The sequence below is a fragment of the Panicum virgatum genome, chromosome 7K, assembly GCF_016808335.1.
Source record: "Panicum virgatum strain AP13 chromosome 7K, P.virgatum_v5, whole genome shotgun sequence".
NCBI classification, from domain to species: domain Eukaryota; kingdom Viridiplantae; phylum Streptophyta; class Magnoliopsida; order Poales; family Poaceae; genus Panicum; species Panicum virgatum.
The window spans coordinates 25,087,750-25,106,630 of NC_053142.1; the positions used below are offsets into that span (position 1 = coordinate 25,087,750).

Here is an 18,881-nt window from a genome sequence, read left to right on the forward strand (position 1 = left end):
GTCACAATCTCTACACATTAGGTGCTCAAGCCAGCAGCAGCGAGGCAGCCAGCAGCAAGCCCAGCTGCCGAACGGCAGGAGCAGCCAGCAGCAGCCGCGAGCAGCCCAATGACTAGCAGCTGAACACGGTGAATATGTGCAAACCCTATTTTGGTTTCTACTACATTTGTACAAAATCCACCGTACCTCTCGGTGCACCTTAGCGATACAGTAACTTCCTGGACAAGGAAGGCGAGACGATTCTGTTAAGACGTAGCTTACCTTCTTCTAACTTTGGATGAGTGACATGTGGGTCCGGTGCCACGCACACGTCAGCCACTGAGGCATGAGACTTGTCCGAGAATGCCAGCCGCAGGCCACACGGTGTTGAATCACTTGTGTTTTGTGTTTAGATGCCAAAAATTTTTGGCAAAAAACATCACATCACATATTTGAACACTTACTAAATGAAGTCTATTTAGACTCTGTTTAGTTCTCAAAAAAATTTCTACAGTACCCATCACATCGAATGTTCGGACATATATGGAGCATTGAGGGCGGGTTTGGCACAGCTTCGCCGGTAGCGGCTTCGGCTTTGTGCTACAGTAGATGGCAAGAAGCCATCACGCAAGCCGAGGTTCAAAATGAACTGGAAAAGGGACGAAGCAACCGAAGCTTGAAAACATGGCTTCATTGGCTTCAGCTACAGTGACCGAAGCCGAAGCAATCGAAGCTGGGCCAAATGCACCCTAAATGCAGTTGAAAAAAATAACTAATTACACAGTCTAACTGATTAGCACGAGATGAATCGTTTAAATCTAATTAGACAATGATTGGACATTGTTTGTCAAGCAACAACGAAATATGCTACAGTACCAAAATCCAAACCTTTTCGCGAACTAAACACAGCCTTACAAAACTTTTTACATGGATGGATTGTAAATCGCGAGACGAATCTAATGAGCCTACTTAATCCATGATTTGCAACAGTGATGTTACATTAACCATTTATTAATTATAGATTAATTAAGCTCGTTAGATTCGTCTCGCGATGTGCAACTCATCTATGTAAAAAAATTTGTAAATAGACTTCATTTAATACTCTAAAATAGCAAGATTCCCTTTAAAAAATTTTACACCTAAACATCTAAACACGGCAGGCCCTGACTTTGGATAGCAAAGGGGAACAAAAAAAATTCTGCCACCACAGAAAACAAGAAAGCTTTGCATATGCATTGCTAGAGATCCAAACACTCTACCACATCTATTTACTTGTCCAGTAAGATGAGGCAAGGTTTGCCTGGGTGGTCTAAATATAAAGATACTCTTAATAAGATATTTTTTCTAAAAAAAAACTACTCTTACTAAGAATTGCGTTTCAGGTCCGTGGCATCACTATGCTCTGGTGAGCACACTTCCAATTCCTAGCTACGGTCGAGGAGGCGTCGAGCCACGCACTCTGCCTGCCGGAGCGCTGAAAAGAGAGGACTTTCCTGCTCCTCTGCCTCGCCAATAAAAAATGGACCCTCCCGGCTCGGTGGGTCCCGCTCGCGTTGCCAGCGTCTGAGCTGATGGCAATGATTGTTTCGTTCCCGATCGGGACGCCGCCGCTGGTGATGCTGCTGCTGTCGTCGCGTATGTACAGACGGCGGCGGCGGCGGCGCCGGCCGGGGGAGGAGGAGGAGACCGGATTTTTAGGAGAGGGAAAGGCAGCACTGAGCAGCCGTGCATTTACTACGGCTGCTCGAGCTTCACGTGGCTCGCTACCGCCGCCGCCGCTGCTCCTGCCGTCCTGCACGCACCCCCACCGAGCAGCGGCCATCGACCGACAGAGCCCGGCCGTCGTCAGCCACTGTGCGGCGGACGCTGAGCAGCACGTGGGCGAGAGGAAGGCACACTGTTTCCGAATCTTGCGAGTAAATGGCAGCCACCGCCGGCCGGCCCCGGCCGATTGGGTTTCACTTGCCGTCGAGGAAACTGTCGCACGCCGGCGGCGACGCGTGCAGGCCGTGGCCGTAGTCGTGGCATGCGGCGGCGGCGGCGGCGGCGCTGTGGAGGTCGTCGCCCTGGTGCGCCGCCCAGCAGGCCGGGCGGAAGGCGCCGGCTCCGGCGCACGAGTCCACCAGCTGCGCCGACGGGTCGGCGGCGGCGGCGGCGTAGGAGGAGGGGAACGCGGCGGGGGGCGGCGCCAGCATTGCCGCGGTCGCCTGGTAGCGCGCCTCCGCGTCCAGCTCGGGGTTCATCGTCGCCAGCTTCATCGCCAGGAACTGGCGATCCAAGGCATTCAAAATGCACGCGATCGAGCTCAGAATTTTTTTTTTAAAAAAATAAATTACCACGAGGAAACGAAGTAAAAAATTCAGCTGATTTTGCTATTACTACTATATAGAGGTAGTAATTAATAAGGTGATTACCTCGACCTGGCGCTGCAGCGACTGGACGTAGTTGATGATCTCGTCCAGCATCAGCGCCTTCCCCGTGATCTGTCCGCCCGCCCGCCGCACATTATACAATTAATTACTAACCAAGTAATTAACTCATCCAAGGTTTACATTAATTAAATCATCATTAGTTAACCCTTCGACGATAACTATAACAAATCAATTTTACAAAGGTAAGAAATGGAAAAAAAATTCCTAGTTTGACTTTGACCAGCAGCGGTGGCCTGGCGGGCTTGAGCTCACCGCAAGCCAAGCAATAATTGGGCACTAATCCCGCGCCACCACCGGACCCACCCACACCGTGTCCCTCCATTTCATTAATGGCTTTCTGATTAATTAATTAATTACTCAATAAGTATGCTATTACTACCTAGCTAACCAGCGGATTGATTACTAGTATTAATTAGTTCCGGGTTGCTGGACCACGCACAAACCACGGTCAAAGTTTTACTGCGGCCGCCGCAAAACTTTTCATCACTACTCGCACAACAGCCCAAAACTACTGTGCCCAGTGATTAATTAACGAACTGAGTGCCTCAAATCCGGCACAAATTACTCCAAAATCTGAAAAAAGCGTAGTACTACTAGCACTGACATAGTAGATATAATTGCCTTCTCTTTGTGATAACATTGTTTAATTAGCTACTAGTTTCCATGCATGCGATGACAAATGGAGGTTTACATAATGCCCGAGTTTATTAAGAGCATCAGTAATGATGAATCAAATGGAATGCGCGTTCGGACATGACAGAGTACCTTGTTGCTGCCTGGCACGAGGGACTGCAGCATCTTCATCCTCTCGCTGATCCTCTCCCGCCGCACCTACCAACAATGGACGGAGAGAGGCGCAATCAGCAGCTGCGACGAGACGACGACGATGTCGTGATCGATGTGCCGGCCGGCCGCACTTACCCTCTCCGCCAGGCTGTGGCTGTCCGTCGCCTGCCCCCGCCGCGCCCGCACGTGGATGTAGTCCTTGGCCGGCTCCTTCTCCGCCGCGGCGTCGGCGTCAGCGCCAGCTTTGCCTTCGGCGCCGCAGCCGCCGACGACCTTGGCCGAAGAGGCGACCTTGCCCTTCCCGGCCGAGGTCTTGCGCTTCTTGGCCGGCGGCGCGGGGGGGTCCCGCGTTCCGGCGCTGCCGCTGCCCACCGGCGGCCCCGTCTCGGGCCGGCTCGCCTCCGCCTCGTCGGGGCTCCCGGATGCCGGCGTCGCAGCCCCGGCGCCGAGCGACTTGCTGCTGGCGACCCGGGACAGCCTGCCGCCGGCGCCGGGCGCCTTAAGGGCCGCGGCGCCGGCGGGGTAGCCACAGCAGCCCCGGAATGCCGGCGACGGCGCGGCGGCGCCGCGGGGCGGGGAGCTGAGCGGCGTGCTGTAGCAGGAGTTGCTGGCGCTGGCGGCCGCGCCGCCGCCGCAGATGCTGCCGAGGCGCCCGATGAGGTCGCCGATGGCCACGTCGTCACCGCCGCCGCCGCCGTTGTGCGCCGGGGACGAGACGAGGGAGCTCAGCGCGGAATCGAAGTGCGCGGCGCCGGAGGAGTCCGGCAGCTGCAGGTCGGCCCACGCCAACCCGAACGCCTGCATCGCGGCGGCGTCGAGCTCGAGCAGCCCCGCCCCGGCGGGCGGCGCGTAGGAGTAGGAGGCGCCGAAGAAGGGCGCGGCGCCGAGGCCGGACGGGAAGTCGCCGGGGCCGGGGAAGAAGTGCTCGTCGGCCATTGCCACGCGCGGGCGCTCGTCACGGCGGTGGCGCGGGCGGCAGGAGGTGGAGGTGGTGGTGGTGAGAGGATGGGTGCAAGGCAAGCTGAGGAGGGAGGGGACGAGGTAGTTGACCGTTATATAAGAAAAGAGGCAGGGGAGGGAAGTAACCGTATTGGGTGGGTGGGGCCCACTTAGCCGTGTACGTAGAGGGACCTCTCTCGGTAATAAACAGGAAAAAGACAGCGCCGCTAGTTGCTGTTGCAGTCTCTCTTCTTTTTGAACCAACCAGTGAAATTAAAGCGGATGTGCCAACGAGCCGGTGGCTCAGTGGTAGCGCTCGCGGCTGCGAGCCTGCCCGCCAGCGTTCGATTCCGTGATCGCAACGCTGGTGTCGCACCAGGTGACGAGGCCTGTGTGTCGGTGTGCATGTGTGTGGAGGTGTGCGTGTGTTTCAGTATGGCGCGTTCCGAGATTATTCGGGTAGCCTCGTCTATATTGAGTCCGGTTAATATGGGCGCTCAAAATCTTACATGACTACCCAGTGCTCCTGGGTGCTTTCAAAAAAAAAAATTAAAGCGGATGTCCGTAGAATTTCTTTAGTTCTATGGCCACCGGCCCGACACCTCAGAGCAAGGCTAATGGTCTCCGCCCGCTACTGACTGCAAGAGTGCCAGATGAGCATATATGGTGACTAATATTTTAAATAGCGGTCTGTAGGAATTAGCGGCAGGGTTCTCAAAATGCTATTAGCGTCGCTATAGCCCGCTATAATGCGCAATTTTGTACTGCAGTGAGTGATCATAGCGGTAGCTCTGCGAAAATCGCTATAGTGCTGCTATAGCCCGCAATTTAAAACACTGATGGTGACAAACCCCACTAGCATTTATTGCACAGCAGTGAGAGCAGCAGGTCTTTGCGCTTCGCGGGCCACCGACTCCATTCTCTCCCCTGCTTTTCTCTCTCTTCCACACAGAATCTCGCCAGCTCTTCACCCACTCATAATATTTGCTCTCAAATGTTCATCATCCAGATGAAGCTGGACGGCTAATGGCCTAGACTTGTTCTACTTGACATTGCCATTGCACCAGATGAGACAAGGAGCCCGTAAATACTTCTAGTTCATTGACATTGGGGGCTTAAAAGTCAAATAATCCTTATAAGAACAATGCCCTGATAAATAATTTTCCGGACGTGTATCTTATGATGGCACATTTTGTCATGTCCACCTAGCCTTAGCCTCAACATTTCACTCTGGTCCAAATTTGCAAGTCAAAATTTTATTTTCAATATCCTAAATAAATTGCAATTCTGACTTGGGGGTGGGGGTCTACACTACTACACTATCTTTAATCGAGACGGTCAAAACAGGTTAACCGAGACGGTTATTGCAACCACCTCGGACGTAAGGCCTTGGTTAATCGTGGCCTTTACCGAGGCGGGGACCGCCTCGGTTAATATGTATTAACAGAGGTGGTTTCTCTAATATAACCGTCTCGTTTAATAGATATTAACCGAAGCGGTCCTTCTTTACGCGCCCACCTAGGATAAGATTTTACAAAATAAAAAAAAGTTTAATTCATTTCAAATTTAAATCTGAAAATAAATTTGAAAGCACAAACAAATATAAAAACACGTGTATGGAGGATAAACACATATATATTAGATCCATGATATCACACATTGAGTTAATATATTAATTAATTACATTCATGCATGTATCACACATTGAGTTCACAAAATTATCGCATCAAATCAACTACTCGAAGAGGTCCGGCAACTTGTAGTCATTCATGTCGAGGTCAGTTCTCCAATTGCGTAGCTTCACATACTTCTTCTCTGTGGCTAGCTCGCCTTCGTCATTGAATAATTTTCCATGAACATAACAACATTCGTCAGTGACAACCTTACAGATGTCGGATATTTGAGTGATGACTGAATTGTCCATCCTTGTCCTTTTCCATCATCGTACAGATCTTTTGAGCTGCCGTTAGCTTCAGTTGTAAGCTTCGTAGACCCTAAAGTACGTGCAAGCATAGTATCCACACAAGACATTGTCTTCAGGCGCACTACATGCATGTAACATATAGTCATTAGGACACATATAGATAGCATGCATAATGTATAGTAGCACATACGATTCTCCATACGTGTCGGGAAGTCTCGCCTCACGCGCAATTTTGTGCCATTTTTTTCTTAGACTCGGACCTCCGATCATAGCAATCTGGGTCTTCCACGTATTTCTTGTAAGCGTTGTATGCCAACCATTAGTGTCAACAACAGATTTGATACATATTTCGAGTGCATAAATGAATGTCCTCTTTCATTCACCGACGAGGTCATCGTCGACGAGTTTCGCTCAGATGCACCGGTGACGCTCGTATCTCCTTCGCCGTAAAACTTCTAGACGGTGTAGTTCTTGACAAAACCATATCAGATCAAGTGAGATTGCACCACACTATCTTCTTGGTCCAGTTTGTTATGGCACCTATTGCATGGACAGATGGTGTGCTCCCGATCCAGGACAGATGGTGTGCTCCCGATCCAGACTCTCACGATGCTATTTTGCAGCGGCAATAATCTTTCGCACATATTGTAGAAATGTCAGATCGTTGCTAGCACTCAGTATCTTGTACATCCACTCTGCCATGTCCATAGACAAGACCTTGCACAAAGCGAGAAACTAGAGTCAGATAAACAGACATAGAATCGGATCCGATTTTCTCTCTCCCCATTTAGATCTAGATCTAGATCTGGACCAAAATCAACCAAAAAGAGAGCACAAAGCGAGAAACTAGAGTCAGATAAGCAGATCTAAAACTGAATCTAATTTTCTCTCTCCTCCATTTAGATCTAGATCTAGATCTGAACCGAAAGCACTAAAATCAACCAAAAAGAGAGGAGGAGAGTAAGAAATCAACCTCTTGCGGTGCCACCTCCACCAAAACCTCTCCCCCTCTAAAATGGCCAATTTTGATGTTTTGAGCTCAAAATACACAAAAATGAAGTGGGAGCCGCGGGGAAGTTGGGTGGGCGGCTGTGCTGCTATATAGAGAACTTAACCGAGGCAGTCAACTTAACGAAACCACCTCGGTTAAGGACCTATTAACCGAGGTGGTTGCGTTAAGGTGTACCGTCTCGATTAAGATTTTACCGAGGCAGTCAAGTTACACCAATCGCCTCGATTAATGTTTTATTAACCGAGACAGTTTCCTTAGAGCGCCCGCCTCGGTTAATACATTAACCGAGGCGGATGCCAGCCCAGCAGCCCAGCCACCTTTATCAGAGGTGGGCTGCCAGCCTGCCCGCCTCCGGCTGCTTTTCCAAGCTCCTCGCAAAATCCCATTTTGTAGTAGTGCTAGACTCTAGAGAATGCATAGGTTTTTGAATTATCATGTTTTTTATGAATTGAGGGTGCATATCCATCCATCCATCCTTCTCCTGCAAGGTTGCCTTATGCGGTATCTTGGACGCGTTTCTGCATCACGACTTGATTGCGTCAAAAAACGAGAGACAAAATTGTGGTTCCAAGCAACTAGGTTCGTCACATTTCCTTACCGGAGGACAAGAACATAATACCAAACTGTGATCCCGCTACTCCCTCCATTTCAAATTATAAATTGTTTTAATTTTTTTGACCCCAAGTTTGACCACTCATTTTATTCAAAAAGTTTATATAAAATATTATTTTTTGTTGTGGTTTGATTTATCAATACAAGTTCTTCAAAAATAACTAAAATTTGACTATATTTGTATAATTTTTTTGAATAAAACGAGTGGCTAAACTTAAAATTAAAAAAAATCAAACGATAAGAGGAAGTACTAAATCCAAGCGATTGGGTTGGCGCCGAAGGTAGCTGAGACAAGGAGGGTCCGTCGAGGTCGAGGAAGGTCGATCGGAGACTGTGCATGCATGAGCATGGCATGGCTGCCACCGGTAGCAGTAGCACCACCCATTCCGTGCTGGACCGGTGCGCGCGCGGGGGGGCACTGTTAGGCGTCAAGCCAGCAGCACAGTGGCTGTTAGTAAAGTGCTTTGGCAGCTGGCGGGTGGGAGCAGGCGGCCGAGAGCCGACGCCGGCCGGCCGGGCAGCTGTTAGGCGTCAAGCCAGCAGCACAGTGGGGGGGGGCACTGTTAGGCGTCAAGCCAGCAGCTCACGACCGAGCGCACGGCCGAACTCCGGCTCCGCCTTTATTGCGGCGGCCGCCGCCTTCTGCGCGCGGTCCAGGCTTTTTTCGTCCCCCCTCACCTCCTCGGCTGCCGAGACAACGCGACGACGACACGGGCACTGCCACAAAATCTCTCATGACATGTGTGTACACAGCAGACGCTATTTTTTTTAAGTAACCGAGACATACCATTTAGTACCAGGTGATGACCATTTAGTACCGGGTGATGTTATAGTCCGGTACCAAATAGCTGGGGCCCTGAGTGCTATTTAATACCGGACCAGAACACCAACCGGTACTAAATTGTCACATTTAGTATCAGGTGGTGTTATGGCCTGGTATGAAATGGCTCTGGAGGGCTGCTATAAGACCGGTACTAAATTAGCATTAGTATCGGGTTTAAAACAACCGTACTAATTTAAGGTAGACGAATGACTATTTTTCGAGTAGTGGGAGCGCGCGCCGCGCCTGCGTCGTGCCGCTGGCGCTGCGTGCCCACGGAAAAGCTAGCAGGCCGCAGCGAGCGATCGGCAGAGGCGTGCTCGATCGACGTCGGCGCGCGCGCGCTCACCTGTGGATGGGCGGCGTGGCGTGGCATGCATGGATCGGAGCAGCATGCGTGGGGCCATGCCCATGCGTGGCATGGCGCGGCTGACGCCGATCGATCGGAAGCAGCCTGGCCGTGGTGTGTTGCGCGAGATCAACGGGGGATGCATGCATGGACGTCGTCTTGCGAGGTGCGAGAGCTTGTGGACCGTCGAGGTGCTGAGAATCTGAGATGCCGTGTTCTCCTGCACCTGCTGATGGATGACGGACGGGGGATCAACAAGTTCCAGAAACTGAAACTCAGATAAATGAATCGGCACTCGGAAGAGAACAGAGATTTTATTTTTCAGATTTCGAGCATCTCGGTATAAATTTTGCTTGGGTCTTGTTTCCAAGCCGGGGATCACTGTTGCTTGAGTAGTGGCGTAGTGTTCTTCCTCGTCTTCCGGATACTCGTGGAGTTTGTAGCTAGTGTCTTTTAGGATTTTCTATTGTTAAAGTAGCATAGCTGTCTTTTGACAATAAAAAATATGAAGAGTAATAATCCGCGTCTATCTATCTATCTATCTATCTATCTATCTATCTCCCGCTTAAAAAAATTCCGTCTACCCCTCACAGCAGGGACTGCTTATCAGGTCATAAGATGCAAACACTACTGGAGAATAGGCTTTTTGTCCCGGTCGTCAACACCCTTTAGTCCCGGTTTTTCAACCGGGATTGACCATCCGGGACAAATGCATATACCTCTTTTGTCCCGGCAGCTATTGACTCGGGATCAATGCCATTTTCACGAAAAAAAATTAGGTTGCTAGCTCCCACGTTCGTCAGCTAGCTTCTTCAAATTCAAAAAATTAACCAAATTTGCAATCTCAAAATCAATATCTAATTCATAACACATCATACAAGTAACATGCTTATCTCATGACCATCACACAAGTAACAAAATACAAGATCTGAAATTTATTGATTCAATTCACAGAGACATTCACAAATGGGAAAAAAAAATCAAAAGCAAATCAGCTCATGGCAGCGGGAGTCACCGCACCCCTGCTCATGGCCGCGAGCGGCAGCAACGCCTCGCCAGGGCACACCCGCGCCCGTCCCTGCCAGGCCGCCAGCTTGGCCTGGGCTCGCCGCACGCGCCAGCCTGGCGGTGGGTCGCCGGCCCCCGCCTACGCCGAGCTGTGCGCGGGGGCATATCTTGCCGGCCCCAGCCATGTAGCCTGCGCCTGGCCGCGCGTGGCGTCGGTGGCTCGCTGGTCCACCCGTCCCCGCCGGCGCCGGACCACAGCTCGCCGCCCCGCGCCCGAAGCTCGCCGGACCCGCTGGGAGCGGAGGCTCACCGGACTCCGCCTGCGCCGGAGAGGGAGGAAGGTGAGGAAGGGATCTGAGGGAAGGTGAGGAAGGGATCAGAGGGAAGCTAAGGAAGCTTTGCTGGAGGAAAAATGTCGAAGAAGAGAAAGTGATAAGGATGAGAGAGAGGGTGGGGAGCTGTAGTAAAATAAGATGAAAGGTGTCCCCGTGAACCATTTTGTCCCGGGTGGAGTGTCGAACCGGGACTAAATGATACCTTTAGTCCCGACTGGTAACTCCACCCGGGACTAAAGGTCCGCGCGGCTTTTTTCCCGGTTGGAGCCACCAACCGGGACAAAAGAGGGGCCTTTGTTCCCGGTTGGTGTCTCCAACCGGGACAAAAGGCATATGTCCCCCCCGCTGGCCCGGCTAGCCGTTGGACCCGGGACAAAAGCCACCTATTATCCCGGGCCCAAAGGCTGTCGGGACAAATGGCCTGGAACAAAAGTCTGTTTTGTAGTAGTGAAAAGTTTTAAGGTGTTGATAAAAATAGTCAATTCTAAAATATTTCTGCTTTTTTAGGGCTTCTTTTTTCATAGTGAAAATTTTCTACCTGCCCCAGTACCCACTGATCCAATCCCGCCCGCCCATCACTCAGCACTTCCCTTTTTCTTCCCATGACTCCTAAAATTCATCCGTACTATAACCTGTCTCTGTGTTACGCCTCCTAGCTCCATTCGCAATCCGTCTCTCCGCCTCTCCTCTCCATTGGTAGCGGTGGAAGCCCACGGGCCTAGGAAGAAGCGCATGTGGTTGCGGCGGTGGCGGACAGTCTCGGCCATCTCCTCTACATTTACACCACTACCATCGCCCGCTTCTCCCTCAACGTCAAGTTGGTCTGTGCCTCTATGGTGGTGGTGATGTCTGCCTCCCCGACCCCTATGTGCTCTTCCTTTCGCCGTTTGCGCGGGCCAACACGAGCATCAAGGTCGACCTTCGCACTCGCCGCGAGTCGAACCTTGCAGGTATACCGTGGTGGCGGGGACTCCGTGCATGTGCTAGAACAGCTCCATTCCTTGGAGGTCCAAACCCTAGCACGGGACAACCACTGCTCTTGTACCTTGCTCTTCCTTAACTCATGTTCTTGTTGTTGTTTCTGTGTTTCCAATTGGCCATCTTGTTGCTCAGTTGTGTATTCAAGTTAAGGTTCTAACTATTCCCCTATAGCTTCCGCTATAGCCTTCTATACTATTTGAGGCAAGGTACTGTTGGAAAAATAGACAACTGTAAGTTTAAATTCCGAACTAGATTTATCATGACGAGAATTAAACCTAGCATGCATGACTCTAACATACTAGACAGTACGTATATCATAAACATGATATCAGAAAACATGATTATGAAACAAATCTGATCACAAAATGTATACTGTGCGGGAGCCGCCGGGAAGACGAAAGGCGCAGATGAGGCAAAAATGGTCCTTCGAACGGAGCGTAGCAACCGGCGTTGTAGACGATGGTACGCCGCAGCTCTGGACTTGGACGGAGGACGAGCCGTGGCGAAGAAGATGAGCAGTCGCGCTTAGCGCTTCCCAAAAACCTTATTCGCCCTCTCCCGGTGCAGGATCACAAGAGCGAGCGGTTCCGGAGACCTGCTCTCCCGTTCGCCGGTGCACGCCGGCGCTCGGGATGGAGAAGACTACGGTGGCGGCGCAGCAACGAGAGAAGGCAAAACCCTAACTCAGATTAGATTTTCTTATGAATTCCCAAACCTTGGGGACTCCACGTATAACGATCTATGGTGCACTTTTTCCATGAGGGAGGTGATCCGTATTTAAAAGGAGAAAACCCCCTTACACCCTCGTCCATTAGCAATGCGAGACTAATAGATGGTGTACCTCCTCTTAGCACTAATGGACCTTTGAGATTTATTAGGATTATTTATATGGGCCAAGCCCATAAATCTAACAGGTAAAACTAAACTTAAGTAAAATTTTGCCGCTATAACTCATTGAGCACGCTATATATTAGATGTTTTTAGAGTCTAGCCACTAAGCCCCTTGGCCCGCTATTTAGAAGCATGATTCAATTTCAGTTGTTCAAGCCAAATGGCAGACAACACCCTAGGTTATTTGAGCATGATCTTCCCAGGTTATTTGAGCTTGATCTTGTCTTCCTTGAGCCTAAATGCATGTTGGGAAGTGCTTGTAGTTGTTCGAAGGAACTAGTTAGAATATCAAGAACAGGCTAAATCGAACTTGGTTGATTGCTAAAAGGTTGTTGTTTAATAGAACCAGATTTCACAAGTATACATTTTCTTTTTGGTACAGTGTTGTGTGCCACTTGACTTACAGTTTGATTTCGACTCATGTTGCAAGTTGCAACATTCATCCTATGAATCATAAACTGATGGCATATCTGATTCTATCATGCAGTGTGTTGAGAGAAGATATAGTGCAAAGTATGGACATGGTGGGATTTAGAGGTACTTACTACTTAGGTCGGTACCTGGCCTCTGGGCTGTTAATGAGGAAGTTGATCAAATTCCTTCCCCTCCTATCAGTCCATCCATCCAATATAAGCGTGCATCCATAATGCTTCCACGCTCTCCCTCATGGTATTTGTCAACTTAACAACATCTTGAAGTAATGGCTCCCGAAGTACGTAGATGGGAGAGAAGGGGGCTTGTACCGGGAACCAAACTGCATGATTGCTTCAACTGCAATCTGAAACTGCCTTGCTGCTACTTCTGCATTGAATGGTACACCACACTCATAAAATAATAAGGGCCATTGCATATCAACATAGTGCTTCTCTTCCTTGGTCTTCATCTTGGCTGAAATTGTGGGTTTAGAAATCCCTTTACGCCTCTCATCAACTACTTCTTCCAGTGTTTTCCGAAGCATCACAAGAACTGATTGCTGCTTTAGCTTAGTCTTGCTCTTGCTTGCTGGAGCCTTGAATAAATAGTCTGCACACCTTTGTTTGACTGCAGTCCCTGAACTTGGCTGCATCTTGGAACCTTGAGATGTAGGAGCACTTGATTTCACTTGAACAGATTCAGCTGGGTCGGCTTCCACCACGACCACATCATCTTCCTGCTCATCATCTTCTAGGAACAATGGGCTTCTCCTCCTGTTTCCCTCCAAATAATCTCTCATCTCTTTTCTAATAGCAGTAGTGGTCTTTGCAGAATCTCCATAGCCACCTGCCAGATGCTGCTTCAACCTTTTTATCGCTCTACAAAGGGTGCATGTCACTTGATCTTAGTTTTCAAGGTTTGCCCAATAACCATACTTCCAACCTGGATCATTAGACCTAGCCTACCTTGCTTGATCAATCTTTGGATCATAGTTTTCATTGTTAATAGAAGGTGGACTAACCATTCCTTCCTGTTGGCTTGTATTGCATGCAAAGAAAAATGAGCACGTGAGGAGGTGAAGGAAGAGCAAAGAAGAGGAGAGAAGATATACCTGATGTGAAGGGAAGGTCATTGGCAGAGAAGTGGAGCAGAGGAAGCAGCCACGAATCCTTGGGGGTAGTGCTTCGGAGGAGTCATGGAAGCGCAGATTTGCAGGCGGAGGAAGCAGAGGGGTAGATCCATGTGAGGAGGTTGAGCAGAGAAAGAAGCCACGTTTTGCAGGTAGAGGCTTCAATAGGTGGACGGGCTGAGCGCAGATCAGAGCCGTGGGGCGCATCAGGAGGTGAGTCGTGGAAGTGGGAGTGGCTGGATGGAGAGGCCGCGCCGTTGGATTCCAGCTCCGGCCGCTAGATTCCGTCATCCCACCGCGGCCCTCCTCTATCCTCTCTTCCCCCCTTTCTTCTCCTCCCTCCTCTCTCAATTGGCGTTGCTGGGGCGTGCTCGCGCAGGGTATGCGCTTGCAATTTCCCGTCCATGCGCAGCTTCCTGTCCCTTCCCGCACACACATCATCTTTTCCCCTACGTGCACAAGGTGCCGACACATTTTTTTCGTGCGCATCGCCTTCTGCTCGTCTGGCATCCATTCGACGCCTGGTGATGCTTCCTGCGCGAGGCGACGCCATAGGCAGGAAGGGAGTGGCGGGCCGGATGCCCCGATTGGGAACTCACCTGGACTCCAAGGCGCGCCATAAAAACCATGGATGATACTAAATAAATAAATGGCTGTTGAAAGGAATTCGCTTGTGCCAAGCATCAGTAGGATACTGTTTTCTACTTCGGACCAACAATTCGATCTTAAACCGATCTTAGTATATTGGTTTGCTATTTTGTATTCCTCTCTTGAAATTTTATGAGAAAAGAAAAGGAAAGAAAAAAAATTTGGTTCACAGTGGTATCAAAACAATTGATAATGTCCACGAAGAACTATCTAAATTTTTGTTCCCCTCTTAAAATTCTTAAACATAGATGAGCTGTTATTTTATTTGTCCATGGAAAACTATCTAAGTTACATTCATATTTGAATGTTAGGATGACGATGCGGCTTAAAGTTGAAGGTGATGATATATAGAGGGGATGCCGATGATGAGAGGATAGTTTATTGGAATGCCTAGAGAAGCATCTGAGGAAGGAGAAGAGTATTAGAAAGCATGGTCTTGGAGAATTATGAAGGAAATATAAATTTCTCCATGCTATTTTTTAGAGAAACTACATTGGAGAAACTATATTAAAATTTCCATATTGTTTGCTAGACAGATAATTGTGGTTTTTCCGTGCACAACAAGCCAGTTGGATGGGAGTTATGTTGATTGTATTTTCTTCTTATTTTTTATAGAGCGTTATTGCGTTGTCTTGTGGGCAATAATATTTTTTTTGGGCCTATCAATTGGGGGTTACCAAATAAACCATGGTTGAGTGCGGTTCATTCCGCGAGTCAATTAATTATAGGTTCTTTTTAGAAAATTATTCTTAATTATGATGTGTACATCTCCTATAAATACAAAAGTGTTCCTTCTTAAATACTCCATCCTAGCCAAATTATAGGTCGAGCACTCATCTTATTCAAAAATTTATGCAAAATATCACTTCTTTTATTGTGTCTTACTTTATCAATATAAGTTCTTCAAAAATAACTTAACTTTAATAATATTTGTATAAATTTTTTGAATAAGACAAGTGATCAAATTTGGGGTTAAAAAATCAAACAACCTATAATTTGGAACGGAGAGAGTATTTTGTATATATAAATTCTCATTTATTGATTTTCTTTAAAGATGTCCGTGCCACCCTTGAATTCTACTAGTTTTTTTTAAGAAAGAAGTTCTTCTATATTACTCCGTGTCATGAGCTAGCAGAACAATAGCGCACAAAGTAAACATGGAGCCTTGGAGGTGAGTTTAAACTTTGACGGGAATGTAGAGGTTTGCAAAGATAAACAAAATTCCGTCAAACAGGTTTACAAATTACTAGTTTATATTACAACCCTACGTACGTGTACCAATTGGCCGGGGTGGTGCAGGCAGCTAACTGGCCGGGAACAACAGCAGCCCGATAGACGGATCCCATTGAATTCCTCGCTCTCCTCAGCTGCAGTAGGGTCGGGACAGGCCCCTTTGGCTGATCATGATGGCGTCCGCCTGGACCAGCCGCCAGGCCAGGGCGCGGCGGTGCGGCGCCTCTCCCGGCGGGATGGGCGCGCATGGCATCGTGCCTTCTCGACCGGAGGTAGAAATCGATGGCGCCGCCGCCGGGTCGAGACGACTGACGAGCGGCGCAGATGCCGGCACCGGCACCGGCACCGGCCGCACGCGGCTGGATCCATGCAGTGGCGGATCCAGCAAAAATACGTAGGAGGGGCTGAAGTATAAGAGAGTCCAAGTTTATAGTATCCTATGTAAGATCAACATTGAAGTTTTACATCACAAGAACAAGCAAATTTTGCAATTTAAATCGGTGCATACATATGTAGTTACGTACCCAAAAAGTAGATGGCATCGGAGGCTTATTGCGACGCAAATCAATCTTCATGAGAAGTAATCTACACACACTGAAACAATATAACAAATTAGAGACAAGCCTAAATTTTATATGAAAGAATTTAATTTAAATTATCAAACAAGAATAGAATGAAGCATACCACCATATTCTTTTTAGGCAGTAACATACGACGATCTTTCATCTCTTCAAATCTCTTCATGATTATTTCATTACTAATGTTTCTAAATAGTTCCTTCTCAGTGTAGCATATCATCAAGTCATTAAGCCATTCATCTCCCATTTTGTTACGCAGATCTGTCTTTATAATAGACATAGCTAAAAAGATCCGCTCAACTAAAACCGTTGCCACTAGAAGTATCAATGTTAGCTCAATAAGACGATAAACCAATGGATATGATTTGTGCATCCCATGCTTCACCATAATTTCAGAAACTTGTGAAAGCTCTGTACATCCAAGAAAATCTTGATTTCTTCTGGCACATCCAATAAAACCTCTAAGTTGGCTTGGCAATACCGTAATTTCAGCAATATCAAAATCTTCGGCGTAAATTTCAGCAAATTTCACAAGCTTATCCACATCAAAATTGGAGAAGGAGTTTCTTGGGTTAAGACATGCCATGCATACTAATAACTCCGAACTAACTTCACTAAACCGATGATTCATCTCCGACATAATGGCATCGATGGCAGCTAGGAAAATCTCAACATGGTAGAAATGCATGTTTGTTACCTTTTGCCTTCGACGTGTAGATGTCCCTCTAGCATTTATTTCCTTATGCATATCTAGCACTTCAATCTCATTTTTATCACAAAATTGTTTTGCTCTTCTGAGTAATGGCTCCCATCCATTATCTCTCATGTCCTGCAAGCTATCTTTCACACCCATAATCAAATGCATTGCTTCAACAATGTCTTGATCCTTCCTTTGCAAAGCACGTGACAAACCATCCGTGATTCTCAACAATTCTATCATCAAATGCATGATAAATACAAAGTCAAAGCTCTCTATTTTACCAATCAAACCAAAGGCTCCACCATTACTTGTTGGTTTAATAGAATATTTCTTTACTATCTCAAAGACATCTATGATAGCCTCCCACATCACCAAACTGAGAGCATATGCCCTCCTTAACTGGTCTCTAATTTCAGGGGGATGTTCATCAATTGGTTTGCGGTCTCCTGGATCACCAATGATATCTGAGTGCCAAAACTCCACCCTAGTTTTTTTCAATTGACCGATGTTATCATTGCTGGTTGGAGTTGGAGTCCCACTGCTTGAACTCGAATAATATGTGTGCAGCATTCTTTTTGACATTTTGATTTTGCGTTCTTCACAGACAAGCCAAAGATCTGCCATTTATCCATTAAATACAAGATCAAATCATGGACATTGGCCAATTGGATGATTGGACCAGACATTCAGACAATCAGACCATAAATATGCAAAAAAAAACTCACCAACTCGCCCGCTGCGCCGCACCCGCGCTCGGCCGCCGCACCCGCCGAGTGCTCGAGCACGCCAGTGCCGGCCGGCATCCACCAAGCCGGCCGCTGCCGCTGCCGCGTTGTGGTCCTGCGGCCCTGCCCCGTGCGGCCGTCCCACGCGCCCGAGCAGCCGCCGCTCGCCAAGGCCCCGACCTCGAGCCGGCGAGCTGCCCCGCCCCCAAATCCCCGAGCAGGCGAGCAGCAGGCGGCAGCCGCGCTCGCCGTTCGCATGAGCCGGGAGGAGAGGGCGAGATGCGATCAGGGTTTAACTTACCGACCGGTCCGGCCAAACCGGCGGAGTCCGTGTGGCAGCCCCGCCTAAATTAATCCGGCTTAGGTGCGCTAACCATCACCGAAACAGTAACTAGGGTTAACACGCACTTAAAACGGAGTAATCCGGCAGTGCTGTCGGGTAAACTCCCGATTAAACCACTTGAAATAGGATCGACAAAGCAGTTCAGAGCGTGCAATATTCCACAAATTTTACAGCACAGAGTATGAAATTGAATTATTATTACAAACCAAGTTTGAATTTATAAAAAGACAACAGAGTTCAAGTGCAGCAGAAAAAAATACACGATAGTCTAGCGACGATAGAAGACGTCATGATGAAGCCCGTACATGACATCAATCACACACTCAGATGTACCACCTAAAAAACAAAGCCACAAGCAAGGCTGAGTATACTAATACTCAGCAAGGCTTACCCGACTAAGGGTATACTTAGCCCTTTATCTAGACATGCAAGGCTTTTGGCTTGAGGGGTTTGTTTTGCCGAAAAACAGTAAAGAGTAGATCCTTAATTTCAGGTTTTAGCTTCCAAATTCTAGTTTAATTAACCATTTTAGGTGAGCATCTATCCAATAGCATACATGGTGGGAAACAATTATCTTTCATCATCCAACCAACCATATTCATCATCATCATCATCTTTCACTTTTTACTCTATGTGGCAAAAGGGTTAAGCAGTCCCAAACCGTGGGAAGCGGACGATTCGAATCGAATTTGTTAACCTGGCCAGGCAGACCTAACACACGCATGGGGATCGACATCTCGCTTCGCCCACGCGACTTTTCCCTTCAATTCCCGCTGCACGTAACAGGCCCACCACCCTCGACTACAAGAATCCACGCCACGGTACGGCGCCGGGTCGTGAGCCTTCTTGCACCCGCATGTTGTCGCATGAGAACAACGTTCAAAGACGGTGGGGAGTATGTTCCGGCCTCGGTGCAATCCAGTACTTAAGCTTACCGATTACCATATTTCTCGGTATGTGGTTAGTACGTTCAAAAGCTTAACCACCACTACCACACACTGCGGCCTTATCCATTTTCACTAAACAGACGGGGTATCACAAGT

General features: G+C 48.4%; 1 protein-coding gene across 1 annotated transcript; it reads right to left on the bottom strand.

Moving 5' to 3' along the window:
• Positions 1–1,214: 1,214 nt before the first annotated feature.
• LOC120640615 (transcription factor bHLH62-like) lies at positions 1,215–4,212 on the bottom strand. The gene is made up of 4 exons (XM_039916506.1): positions 3,333–4,212; positions 3,177–3,242; positions 2,394–2,462; positions 1,215–2,246 (listed from the first exon to the last, which is right to left on the bottom strand). The coding sequence occupies exons 1-4, from the start codon at positions 4,131–4,133 to the stop codon at positions 1,938–1,940; spliced, it is 1,245 nt and encodes a 414-aa protein (XP_039772440.1). The 5' UTR covers positions 4,134–4,212; the 3' UTR covers positions 1,215–1,937.
• Positions 4,213–18,881: the final 14,669 nt, after the last annotated feature.